Here is an 11679-nt window from a genome sequence, read left to right as displayed (position 1 = left end):
TGGGATGAAGGAACCTTAAAGCTCATCGAGCTCCAACCACAGGCAGGGACCCCTTGCACTGGAGCTGGGGGCTCCAAGCCCCTGTGTCCAACCTGGCCTTGAGCACTGCCAGGGATGGGGCAGCCCCAGCTCCTCTGGGCACCCTGTGCCAGCGCCTCAGCACCCTCCCAGGGAAGAGCTTCTGGATCCCAGCCCTTCCCTCTGGTGTCACTGCTCCAGCAGCTCGGTGCCAGCACAGACGCAGGGTGCTTGATCCCACTGCCCTGGCACCCACAAAGACCCTGAGCATCCTCCTGTTGGAGTCCTCTTTGTGGTCACCCGTTAAGTAACTCTGTACTTGTCGATGTGGGTGAAGGTCACGCATCCAACCCCGTCCTGCATGTGACTTTCCTCAACGGTGCGATGATTCCATCGCTGGGGAATGATGGGATCATTCCCAAACCGCGTCTCAGAGGTTTCCTCTCCATTTACGTTTGGGATTGTTTGGAAAGGGTTCCAGATGTCTTCTTGAACTGGTCCTGTCCCTCATCACAGTGCTGAGGAGGAGGGTGAGCTGCAGCTGAGTGAGCAACGGGGCTCAGCCTGGAGAAGGGAAGGGTCCTGAAGGGGAGACCTGAGAGCAGCTCCAGGGCCTGAAGGGGCTGCAGGGAGCCTGGAGAGGGGCTTGGGCCAAGGGAGGCAGGGATGGGATGGGGAGGAAGAGGGAAGAGGTGATGGGGTCTTGGGGAGTTCTTCCCCATGAGGGTGCTGGGGCCCTGTCAGGGGGTGAAGGGAGAAGTTGGGGCTGCCCCATCCCTGGCAGTGCTTGAGGCCAGGTTGGACACAGGGGCTCGGAGCCCCCTGCTCCATTGGAAGGGATCCCTGCTTGTGGGATCCTTATGGAAGAAATACAGGGAATAAGCAAATCCTCCCCCTTGGCCCATGGTCAAGCCATGGGTTACATCAGTGTAACTCTGGAACTGAGGACAGGACGGCCTTGGACTCACGTACCCATCCTGGCAGCAATGTCAGTGCCGGATCTGGCACGTTTAACCCCAAGGTTTCCCTGTGTGCTGCATCCAGGCCTCTTTCCCTATGGAGAAGTTTCCTGTCACCCGCAGCATGCGGAGCACTGACCCGAGCGTTGCTTCCCAAGCCTGCTCCGTGTGGGAGAGCCCGTCCCTTTGGCCTGTATGTCCTAGCACACAACCTTAGTGCAGCAGAAACCCATTCCCAAGCAGCCGCCATCAATCTGGGATCTCCCGGGCCCCTGAAATTCCTGGGATTCAGTCACAGCATCTGGAATTTGCAGGGACCATCGGGATCCAGCCCCTCCCCAGCGGAGGCCGGGCACCTCCGGCTGCTGCTGCTTCCCTGCTCCCAGGAGAAGTCTCCTTATCCCTTGGAATGGAGCCTGGCTGGATCCAGAGCTCTGGGATCACGGCAGCGGGAGCCAAGCCAGCGCCTCTGCTCCGGTGAAGGGAACAGAACCTGCTCCCAGGGCCGCTGGTTGGGGCTGTTGGAGGCACGGGGATGTGGGGGGTGTTCCGGGTGGCATCACGGCTCCAGCCAGGATCAAGTTGGGAATTGCCAAGATTCCAGCTGGGATTGAGCTGGGACTTGCCCTGGGCACAGCCGGGATCAAACTGGGAATCGCCATAGGCTGGTGTTGAGTTTGGCATCCCCGTGGGACCGGCCCGGATGGAGTTATTGGGAATTGCCATGGATCAGCCAGGATTTGGAGGTGGCAGCCGGGGAGGTGGCACCATGGCAGGGTCCAAACAGTGCCCTGCAGGCACCAGCACCGGCTCCAGCACCACTGGTCCCAACTCTGGCACTGGTACCAGCACTGCCACCGGCACCACCCGTGGCACCGGGACCCCACCGGCTCAGTGCCAGGTCCTCACGGGGGCTTGGCCACCGCAAGGGCCCCCATGGCAGGACACACGGCCCAGCGGGTTCCGGGTGCCCCCCGGTGATGTGCTGGACCTTCATCCCGCCGAGGAAGAGCTGGGTGGGGACCGGCACCGCGGTCCTCCCCGCCGCCAGCCCACCCGCGCTAGGACCCGGCGGCGCCGCAGCGCGGGGGGGGGGGCGTGGCCTAGAGATGGGCGTGGCTCGAGGGCGTGGCCTCGTGTGTCTCCGCTCGTACCTCCCTTCCCAGAATCCCATTCCCCGCCTGCCCCTCCCCTTTGCCACTGCCCCGTATTCGATTGGCCCGTCCTCCCCCGAGGGCCCTCCCTCTTAGCTCTCATTGGCTGCCTCTCCTGTTGCCAGGAGACGCCCTCCGGTCCAAGATGGCGGCGGCGACGACGGAGGAGGCGGAGGCCGCGGCGGCCCTGGCGGCCCTGCTGGGCCCGGCCGCGGACGCTGCGGCCCGGGCGGGCGCTGCCGAGGCGGCGCTGGCGCTGTCGGGCTCCGCGGCGGGGCGGCGGCTGCTGGCGGGGCAGCCCTCGCTGCTGACGGCGCTGCTGGCGCTGGCGGCGGGGCCCGGCGCGGGGCCGGCCCTCGCGGCTCGGCGCTGCCTGCTCAACGTGTCCGCCGAGCCGGCGGCCCGCGGGGCGCTGCTGCCGGCGCTGCCCGCGCTGCTGCCGCTGGTACCGGCCGGGCCGGTCTGCGGGCTCCTGGCCAACCTCAGCCGGGAGCCCGGCGCGGCGCGGGCCGTGCTGCGGGCGCTCGACCCCCGCTGGGACGCGCTGCTGCGGGCGCTGGCGCAGCCCCGGCCGCCGCCGGAGCTGGGGCCGCTGCTCTGCAACCTCAGCCAGGTCCCCGAGGGGCGCCGCCGGCTCCTGGACCGCTCCCGGTACGGCCGCGGCGGGGGGGGGGGGGCTCGGGGTGGTGGCCCCGGCCCGGTGTGACCGGCCCGGCCCGGCCCACAGGTGCGCGGTGCAGCGGCTCCTGCCCTTCACGCAGTACCGGGACTCCGTCGAGCACCGCCGCGGCATCGTGGGCGCGCTCCGGAACTGCTGCTTCGAGCACGGTGAGAGCCCGGCCCCGCCGAGCACGGAGCGGCTGCCGGGGCCCTGCCCTCGCCTATGGGGGCTGCCGGGGTTCATCGCCCTCCCCCGGGGTCCCTGCCCGTATCCTGGAGCCCTGCCGGGGCCTCCTGCTCTCACCCTGTCCCTGCGGCGCTGCCCGTTCCTGCCGCCCCCACCCCGGTGGCCTCCGTGGGGCCATGGCCGGGGAGGAGCCGCCCCGTCCCGTCCCGATGTCCCCCTTCCAGCGCCCTGAGGTGCGAGCAGGCAGGAGCGAGGCCGCGGGGGCTGCTCTGACCCAGCCATCGTCCCCAGAGCACCACGAGTGGCTGCTGAGCGAGGCCGTGGACATCCTGCCCTTCCTGCTGCTGCCGCTGGCCGGGCCCGAGGACCTCCCTGAGCACGACATGGAGCGTAAGGGGGGGCTGGGGCCGGGGGGGTCCGGGGGGGGGTCCCTGTGTCACCCACCCACTGAGGGAGCCTGTGCCCAGGGCTGCCCCCGGACCTGCAGTACCTGCCCCAGGACAAGCAGCGGGAGGAGGAGCCCGACATTAGGAGGATGCTGCTGGAAGCCGTCATGTTGGTGGGTGCCTGTGGTGTGGGACCAAGGGGGAAGGTGCTCCGGGGAGGTGGTGGATCCTTGTGGGAGGTGATGGATGCTCATGGGGAGGTGATGGATGCACATGGGGGGGGTGATGGATGCTCATGGGAGGTGATGGATGCTCATGGGGGGGTGATGGGTGCTCATGGGGAGGTGATGGATGCTCATGGGAGGTGATGGATCCTCGTGGGGAGGTGATGGATGCACATGGGAGATGATGGATGCTCGTGGGGAGGTGATGGATCCTCATGGGAGGTGATGGATCCTCATGGGGAGATGATGGATCCTCATGGGAGGTGATGGATCCTCATAGAGAGGAGGTGATGGATGCTCATGGGAGGTGATGGATGCTCATGGGAGGTGATGGATGCTCATGGGGAGGTGATGGATCCTCATGGGAGGTGATGGATCCTCATGGGGAGGTGGTGGATGCTCATGGGAGGTGATGGATGCACATGGGAGGTGATGGATCCTCATGGGAGGTGATGGATCCTCATGGGGAGATGATGGATCCTCATGGGAGGTGATGGATCCTCATGGGGAGGTGATGGATGCACATGGGAGGTGATGGATCCTCATGGGAGGTGATGGATCCTCATGGGGAGATGATGGATCCTCATGGGAGGTGATGGATCCTCGTGGGGAGGTGATGGATGCACATGGGAGATGATGGATGCTCGTGGGGAGGTGATGGATCCTCATGGGAGGTGATGGATCCTCATGGAAGGTGATGGATGCTCATGGGGGGTGATGGATGCTCATGGGGAGGTGATGGATGCTCATGGGGAGGTGATGGATGCTCATGGGGAGGTGATGGATGCTCATGGGGGGTGATGGATGCTCATGGAGAGGAGGTGATGGATCCTTGTGGGGAGGTGATGGATGCTCATGGGGAGGTGATGGATCCTTGTGGGGAGCTGACGGATCCAGCCTGGCACTGAAGCCGGTTGGAAACCAGGCCTGACCAGTGCAGTGTCCTGAGTGCTGCTGTGGTGGCCAAATCCTGCCCATGGTCACCATCCGTGTTCTGGGTGATGGGGCAGAGCGAGCCCGTGGCACATCTGTGGGTGATGCGGGAGCTTCCAGCGGGATGCAGAATGGGACAGGAAGGGGCCGGGTGGTGATGGGCAGCCCCGCAGACACAGACACGGTGGGACAGGGCAGTGCATGGGGCTGGGTGCGGGGGTCCCATCCTGCTCACCCAGCGCTTGTTTCTCCCCACAGCTCACGGCCACGGCGCCCGGGCGCCGCCGGGTGCGGGACATGGGCACCTACGTGGTGCTGCGGGAGCTGCACGGCTGGGAGCAGCACCCCGGGGTGCGGGCGGCCTGCGAGCGCCTGCTGCAGGTGAGGTGCGGGACTGCACCCCCCGGGGCTCCCTCTGCCTGGGCCCCGTGCCTGGAGCCTTCCTCCCTCTCCTCATCCCCCTCGCCTGCCCCCTGCCCAGAGCCTTCCTCCTTAGCACCCCCCTTCCCCGTCCTTCCTCCTGCTCTGCCACCGGGAGCCTTCCTCCTCCTGGCCCCTTTCCTGAAGCCTTCCTCTTCCTCACCCACTCACCCTCCTGGAGCCTTCCTTCCCCTCCCTGAGCCTTCCTCCTCCTGCGTTCCATAGGTGCTGATCGGGGACGAGCCGCCCCCGGGCATGGAGAACCTGCTGGAGGTGAACATCCCGGAGGAGGTGGAGCAGCAGCTCCAGTGCCTGGACCGGGAGGAAGAGGAGCAGCAGTGGTGGGAGCAGGAGCAGGACCGGGAGCAGGAGCCGGAGCCACAAGGCTCGAGCCACGAGGGACCCTCCCGGTGACACCAGCTCACCCTCAGCATCCCCTGGGCTGACAACGGGGGACCCCCGCTTTGGGGTCCTGCAGGGCAGGGTCCCCGCTTTGCCCCCTCCGATGGGGTGAGGCTGGAATGTGGTGCTGGGGGCAGGAAGGGGCCGGTGCCCCCGGCCCTGCGCTGTGGGGCTGGACCCCCACATCTGGACCCACACAACGTGCCTTGAGGAATAAAAGGTTTCCAGCCCCAGCCCACTGTGAAGCCCCTCGTGATGTCCCTCACCCCCCAGCCTCACCACCCCCAGCAGCCCCATGGGGTCCGGCTGTGCCCCACATCTCTGGGGGGCTCCATAGGAGGGAGCTGGGGTCCAAGGAGCACCCCCTGGGGGGGAACCCTGTGTGCAGGACACCCCATGTGGGATGGGGTCCCCCAGGGAACGCTGTTTGCTGGGGTCAGGGGGGAGTGGGGTCTCTGTGGGGTAAAGGGGATGTGGGGTGGGGGAGGCTCAGCCAGGCCGTGTGGGCACCCAGGAAGAGCTGTGTGCCCCACATGTGGCCCCCACGTCCACACTGCCCTTGGGGCTCAGTACCCATGGTGGGACCCACCTTGGGGCACGCCAAGAGCTAGGGGAAGTGACCCCCCCCTCATATCAAGGTACCCCAGGGGAGACTGGGTGGAGGTCCCCATCTATGGGGCACCGCTGGGTGGGGGTCCCCATTTGCAGGATACCCCCTTTATGTGGGTCCTTGTCTTTGGGGTGCCCTCGGGTGGGGGTCCCCACTGTAGTACCCACATGGGTGAGGGTCCCATTGGAGACCATGGCTATCCCCAGGTGGGGGTCCCCATGGGGGTCAGCGCCTGCAGGACCCCCTTGGGTAAGGGTCCCCATTGTGGGACACCCCTGGGATGGGGGTCAGGGCTTTCTGGGGGTGGGGGGTCCCCACTACAGGACCACATGAGGATGGGGGGGTCCGCTTGAGGGCTATGGAAGCCGCTGGCTGGGGGTCCCCATTGCGGGACCCACATAACGGGGGGGTCCCCACTTGGTTGTGCCATCCCTATGCTCGGGGACCCCCCTATAGACCCCTATAGCCCCCCCCCGGTCCCGCACGGGTGTAGTGCCGTTCAGGTCCGCTAGGGAGCGCTGGTGGCGCGGTCCCCGCGCCACCAGCGCTCCCTAGCGGACCTGAACGGCATTACACCCGTGCGCAGTGGGCGTGGCTACGTAAAGAGGCGTGGCCAACGCACCCGGAAGCGCCGCCGGCCACCGAGCGCGTCCCGGTCCCGGTGAGTGCGGGTCCCGGTGGGGGGGGGGGGGGGGGAACGGAAGGGTCCATTTTGGGGGGGGGGGGGTGTTAAGCCGCAATGGGGAGGGCACAGGCCCCGGTGCTGCCGCTCCGTTAACCGGAGCTACCGGTGACCCCTGTTGTGGGGCGGGGGACACACGTGAGGTCGATGGATCCTTGTCCCGGTTCGGTGTCCCGGTGTCCCGGTGCGGTCCCCCCCCCCCGTTTGGGGCTCTCGCTGTGTCCCTCTATTGGGGTAAAAAGAGCCCGCATTGGGAATGGATGCTGGGATGAAGATGAATGCATGTTAATGGGACACCCCCCCCCTCCGCCACGGGGGTGGGATTCGGGTCCCGGGTCCGTTTATCCCAATGGGAAGTTGGAAGGGGATGGAAATGGGCTTGGGCAAGGTCAACCCCTTGGCCACCTTCATAACCAACCCCTTGGCCACCCCTTTGTCCATCCCCTTGTTCACTCCCTTGGCCAGCCTCTTTCCATCCTCTTGGCCAACCTCCCGACCACCCCTTTGTCCGTCCCCTTGGCCAACCTCTTGACCACCTCCTTCTCCACCCCTTCGGCCACCCCCTTGGCCACGCTCTTGGCCAACCTCTTAACTACCCCCTTGGCCAACCCCTTGAACATCCCCTTGTTCATCTCCTTGTCTAATCCCTTGGCCAACCTCTTGGCCACCCCCTGACCAAGCTGTTGGCCTACCTCTTAACCAACCCCTTGGGCAACCCCTTGGTCAACCTCTTAGCCAACCCTTTGGCCAACCTCTTGACCAAGCTGTTGGCTAACCTCTTAACCAACCCCTTGGGCAACCCCTTGGTCAACCTCTTGGCCAACCTTTTGGCCAAGCTGTTGGCTAATCTCTTAACTAACCCCTTGGGCAACCCCTTGGTCAACCTCTTGGCCAACCCTTTGGCCAAGCTGTTGGCTAACCTCTTAACTAACCCCTTGGTCAACCTCTTGGCCAACCCTTTGGCCAACCCCTTGATCAAGCTGTTGGCCAACCTCTTAACTAACCCCTTGGGCAACCTCTTGGCCACCCCTTTGATCAAGCTGTTGGCCAACCTCTTAACTAACCCCTTGGGCAACCTCTTGGCCTACCCCTTGATCAAGATCTTGGCCAACCTCTTAACTAACCCCTTGGCCATCCCTTGACCACCATCTTGACCGCTTTGGGCCCAGCTGCCTGCCCTGCCCATGCTGGTGAAGGCCCCGTAGGCAGAGCTGGGCTTGGGCCAGTGGGGAACCTCTTCAATGTCCCCTCCCAAACCTTCCATTACCAAACTCCTGCCTGGGCTGGAGCTGGGGGGTGACGGGGGCTGAGCCGGGTGATGGGGGCTGAGCCGGGTCCCGGCCTTGTGGATGCCGGCAACTTCTCCTCCTCCCTTTTCCTCATGGGTTTGGAGACAACCATTGGGTGGGCACCCCCAGCTCCTGCAGTGTGAGGGGCCCAGTGGTGGGGGCGTCACCCACCCGTGGCCATCACCCACCTGTGGCCAGCAGCCACCCAGGGGCATCACCCACCCGTGGCCATCACCCACCCGGGGCCATCACCCACCCATGGCCAGCAGCCACCCAGGGGCATCACCCACCCGGGGCCAGCAGCCACCCGTAGCCATCACCCACCCGTGGCCATCACCCACCCGTGGCCATCACCCACCCGTGGCCATCACCCACCCGGGGCCATCACCCACCCATGGCCAGCAGCCACCCAGGGGCATCACCCACCCGTGGCCAGCAGCCACCCGTAGCCATCACCCACCCGTAGCCATCACCCACCCGTGGCCATCACCCACCCGTGGCCATCACCCACCCGTGGCCAGCAGCCACCCAGGGCCAGCACCCACCCGTGGCCATCACCCACCCAGGGCCATCACCCCCCCGTGGCCATCACCCCCCCGTGGCCATCACCCAGCCGTGGCCATCACCCAGCCGTGGCCAGCACCCACCCATGGCCAGCAGCCACCCGGGGCCATCACCCACCCGTGGCCATCACCCACCCGTGGCCAGCAGCCACCTGGGGTCATCACCCACCCGTGGCCATCACCCACCCGTGGCCATCACCCACCCGTGGCCAGCAGCCACCCGGGGCCATCACCCAGCGCTGGGTCCCTCTGCTGCCATTGGGACGCGCAGCTCCCAGCATGGACGAGCTTCCCAAGTTTTCCTGATGGGAGCATCCCCCCTCGTGCAGGCTCCAGGGGCAGACGTGCTGGGAAGCGGCTCCGGGATGCGCTCCGGTCACCTCCCTCCTCCCTAGGGCCTGGGCACGGATGGGAGCACGGCGCCTGCTGCCCGCCGGCCTTTGGGACCTGGAGCTGTGGGGCTGCTGCTGCCCCTGCTGACCCCCCCCCCAGCCCCACAGCCCCGCTTCTCCCGAGCTCCGCGCGGCACCGGGTGAAGATAGGTTCCCCAGGGAGCGCCGGGATCGATCCCGAGGGAGCTGCCGACCTCCTGCTGCTGGTGGGGAAGCTGCGGACGCGGAGCATGATGGAGTCCCGCATCAGGCGTGAGTGCCGGAGCCTGGATCCCGTTGGGATGGAGCTGATGGGAGCCCTCTCCATTGGGAAAGAGCCCCTGGGTGGGGTGGGGGGGGGGGGGGGTGTGTGCTCAGCTCCACGGTGCAGCCGGAGCTCCGGTGTGTGGGGACGGGAGGAGGGAGCAGTTTTCCACGCCGGCAATTCCCGGCGCCTGGAATTGATCCCAGGCCGTATCCGTGCGGCACCTGGCCGGAGCCTCCGTGGTCCCTTGCGTGGTTAAAGTGGTGCAGCCCCCTGGGGTACCAGCCTGCATCCCGGCCGCTCCGGCGCGGATGCTCTGCCGCAGGTCGCTTTAATGAGGGAATAATTGAGTGGTTTAATGAAGCCACGGGAAGGCGCCGGGACCAGGGATCCCCCAGCACCAGCTCACGCGGGTGCCAACGTGACTGAGGCAGGAGAGCTCCACAGCCCGCATGGAAAACGATCCCCTCCTAATCCAGATCCCATCCCAGGGTCACCTCTGGCCGGTCAAAGCCGTTCCCCTTGTGCCATCCCTGCATCCCTTGTCCCAAACCCCTCTCCAGCTTTCCTGCAGCCTCTTTAGGCACTGGAGCTGCTGTAGGGTCCAACCCAGAGGGAAGCGGCGCTTGGGCTCGGTTCCTGCAGTGTGGAATCAGCTTTGCCAATAAGGAATCCCAAAGGATTTGTTTCACTTCCCACCCTTGACACAGGCTCTTAGGGAATGCCCTGGCTGCAGCAGGGAATTAACCATAGCTGGAACCTGCCTCCTTGAACGGGTTTAACTGGGTTGGAGCCTTGAGCTGGGGCGGCTCTGCCCTGGGGCCAGGCTGGGAGAGCTGGGGGGGGGCAGCCTGGAGAAGGGAAGGGGCCTGAAGGGGAGACCTGAGAGCAGCTCCAGGGCCTGAAGGGGCTGCAGGGAGCCTGAAGAGGGGCTGGGGCCAAGGGAGGCAGGGATGGGATGGGGAGGGAGAGGGAAGAGGTGATGGGATCTTGGGGAGTTCTTCCCCATGAGGGTGCTGGGGCCCTGGCAGGGGGTGAAGGGAGAAGTTGGGGATGCTCCATCCCTGGCAGCGCTCGAGGCCAGGTTGGACACAGGGGCTCGGAGCCCCCTGCTCCGGTGGAAGGGGTCCCTGCCCGTGGTTGGAGCTGGAGGAGCTTTAAGCTCCCTTCATCCCACCCCATTCCGCGGTTCCGTGGTGGCATCTGTTCACCCTCAGGGAGCCTCGTCCATTGCTGGGGCTGAGCCCGATGGCCACGGGGCAACTCCAGCCCCTCCAGGACGTGCCCATGGGGGGGTCCCCTGCTGGGTCAGCCCCCCTCAAACGGTGCCAGCCCTGCTCTAAGACCTCCGTGTGCTAAACCCTGGAGCCGGGCTCACCTTGGAATGACGCCGCGGGGCGGCCATAGATCTGCAGGGAGCGAAGCTGGGAAGGGCCCACCCTGCTTTGGGGGATGATGGGGAACGAGCCCTTGGGACATAGAGGGGCAGCACGGCCTTGGGTGCGGAGCCTGGAGACGGGTTCGGGGGGTGCTGCTTGAGGAGGCCCCGCAGGGGACGGTGGAGCTGCCGGCGTGGCGCGGTGGATGTCACCATCTCGTTGTCACCCCGCATTCAGGGCTCGCCACGACGCTGATGGATGCCACGACGGACAAGGCCCCGCAGGTGCAGGAGCAGATCTACAGCGCGCTCTGCTCCCTGGGTGCTGCGGAGCCCGAGGAGATCCTGCACTGCTGCGACGAGTACCTGCGGCAGCACGACAAGGTGGGCACGGAGCCGGCGGCGGCATCGGCTCCATGAGCCCCGCTCCACGCACGGGTGAGGCAGAGGAGCTGGGGCTGCCCCAGCGCTGGCAGTGCCCAAGGCCAGGCTGGATGGAGCTCGGAGCCCCCTGCTCCAGGGGAAGGGGTCCCTGCGCGGGGTTGGAGCTGGAGGAGCTTTAAGCTCCCCTCATGCCAACGCGTTCCATGAGTCCATCAAACAGCCGTGATCATCCGGTTGCGGATGAGAAATGGGGCTCAAAGCGGTCGGTGGTGGCCCCAAGGCATCGCCTTTCGCTGCGTGGCGGAGGTGGCAGCGGGCACCTGGGTGCTCTCCCTCCCCTCTAGCTGGCCTACCCGCACCGGGTGATCATCCTGAAGGCGATGGAGACCGTGGTGAAGAACAACATCGCCCTCCTGGACAAAAGCACGGCGAAGGTGGTCATCTTCCTGGCCTCCAGCGAGATGACCAAGTCAAAGGTAGGAGCTGGGAGCTCCGGCTCCTCCCGTTGCTGCTCTTGGTTGGGTTCTTCCTGCTCAGCCCAGTGAGCGCCGTGGGTTTGGGCTGCCCCAGTGCAGCTGACACCGGGCCCCTTTCACAGAGGGAAGCCCTTGGGAGGGCGGAGGGACGAGGGGATGGGCGACGTTCTCCTCTCTGCGGGGAGATGAGGGTGCTTTGGCTGGTGGCTCCTTGCAGCACAGCACCCGTACCCGCTACACGGAACGTGGGTGCTGGAGGGGACCTGGGCCGGCTGGTGGGACTCGGAGTGGGAAGAGGGAGAGCTCCGGGGGGCTGCA

General features: G+C 66.0%; 2 protein-coding genes across 2 annotated transcripts in view; both read left to right on the top strand.

Annotated features, from left to right (window-relative positions):
• The first annotated feature begins 2261 nt into the window (after window positions 1-2261).
• Window positions 2262-5576, top strand: LOC136006869 (protein HGH1 homolog). Its single transcript, XM_065664909.1, has 6 exons — window positions 2262-2782; window positions 2859-2959; window positions 3270-3368; window positions 3446-3537; window positions 4780-4902; window positions 5167-5576. The coding sequence occupies exons 1-6, from the start codon at window positions 2277-2279 to the stop codon at window positions 5353-5355; spliced, it is 1110 nt and encodes a 369-aa protein (XP_065520981.1). The 5' UTR covers window positions 2262-2276; the 3' UTR covers window positions 5356-5576.
• Window positions 5577-6558: 982 nt separating this feature from the next.
• LOC136006867 (maestro heat-like repeat-containing protein family member 1) overlaps window positions 6559-11679 on the top strand; it is a 56178-nt gene continuing 51057 nt past the window's right edge. The window contains exons 1-4 of the mRNA XM_065664907.1: window positions 6559-6614; window positions 8817-9131; window positions 10740-10885; window positions 11230-11361. Of these exons, the coding sequence (XP_065520979.1) occupies window positions 9110-9131; window positions 10740-10885; window positions 11230-11361 (300 nt within the window). The 5' untranslated portion in view covers window positions 6559-6614; window positions 8817-9109. The remainder of the gene's footprint in view (window positions 6615-8816; window positions 9132-10739; window positions 10886-11229; window positions 11362-11679) is intronic.

This window comes from Lathamus discolor, unplaced genomic scaffold, assembly GCF_037157495.1.
Source record: "Lathamus discolor isolate bLatDis1 unplaced genomic scaffold, bLatDis1.hap1 Scaffold_76, whole genome shotgun sequence".
Classification (NCBI taxonomy): domain Eukaryota; kingdom Metazoa; phylum Chordata; class Aves; order Psittaciformes; family Psittacidae; genus Lathamus; species Lathamus discolor.
Note: the sequence above shows the minus strand (reverse complement) of the source record. Positions and strands in the feature narration are given on the sequence as shown.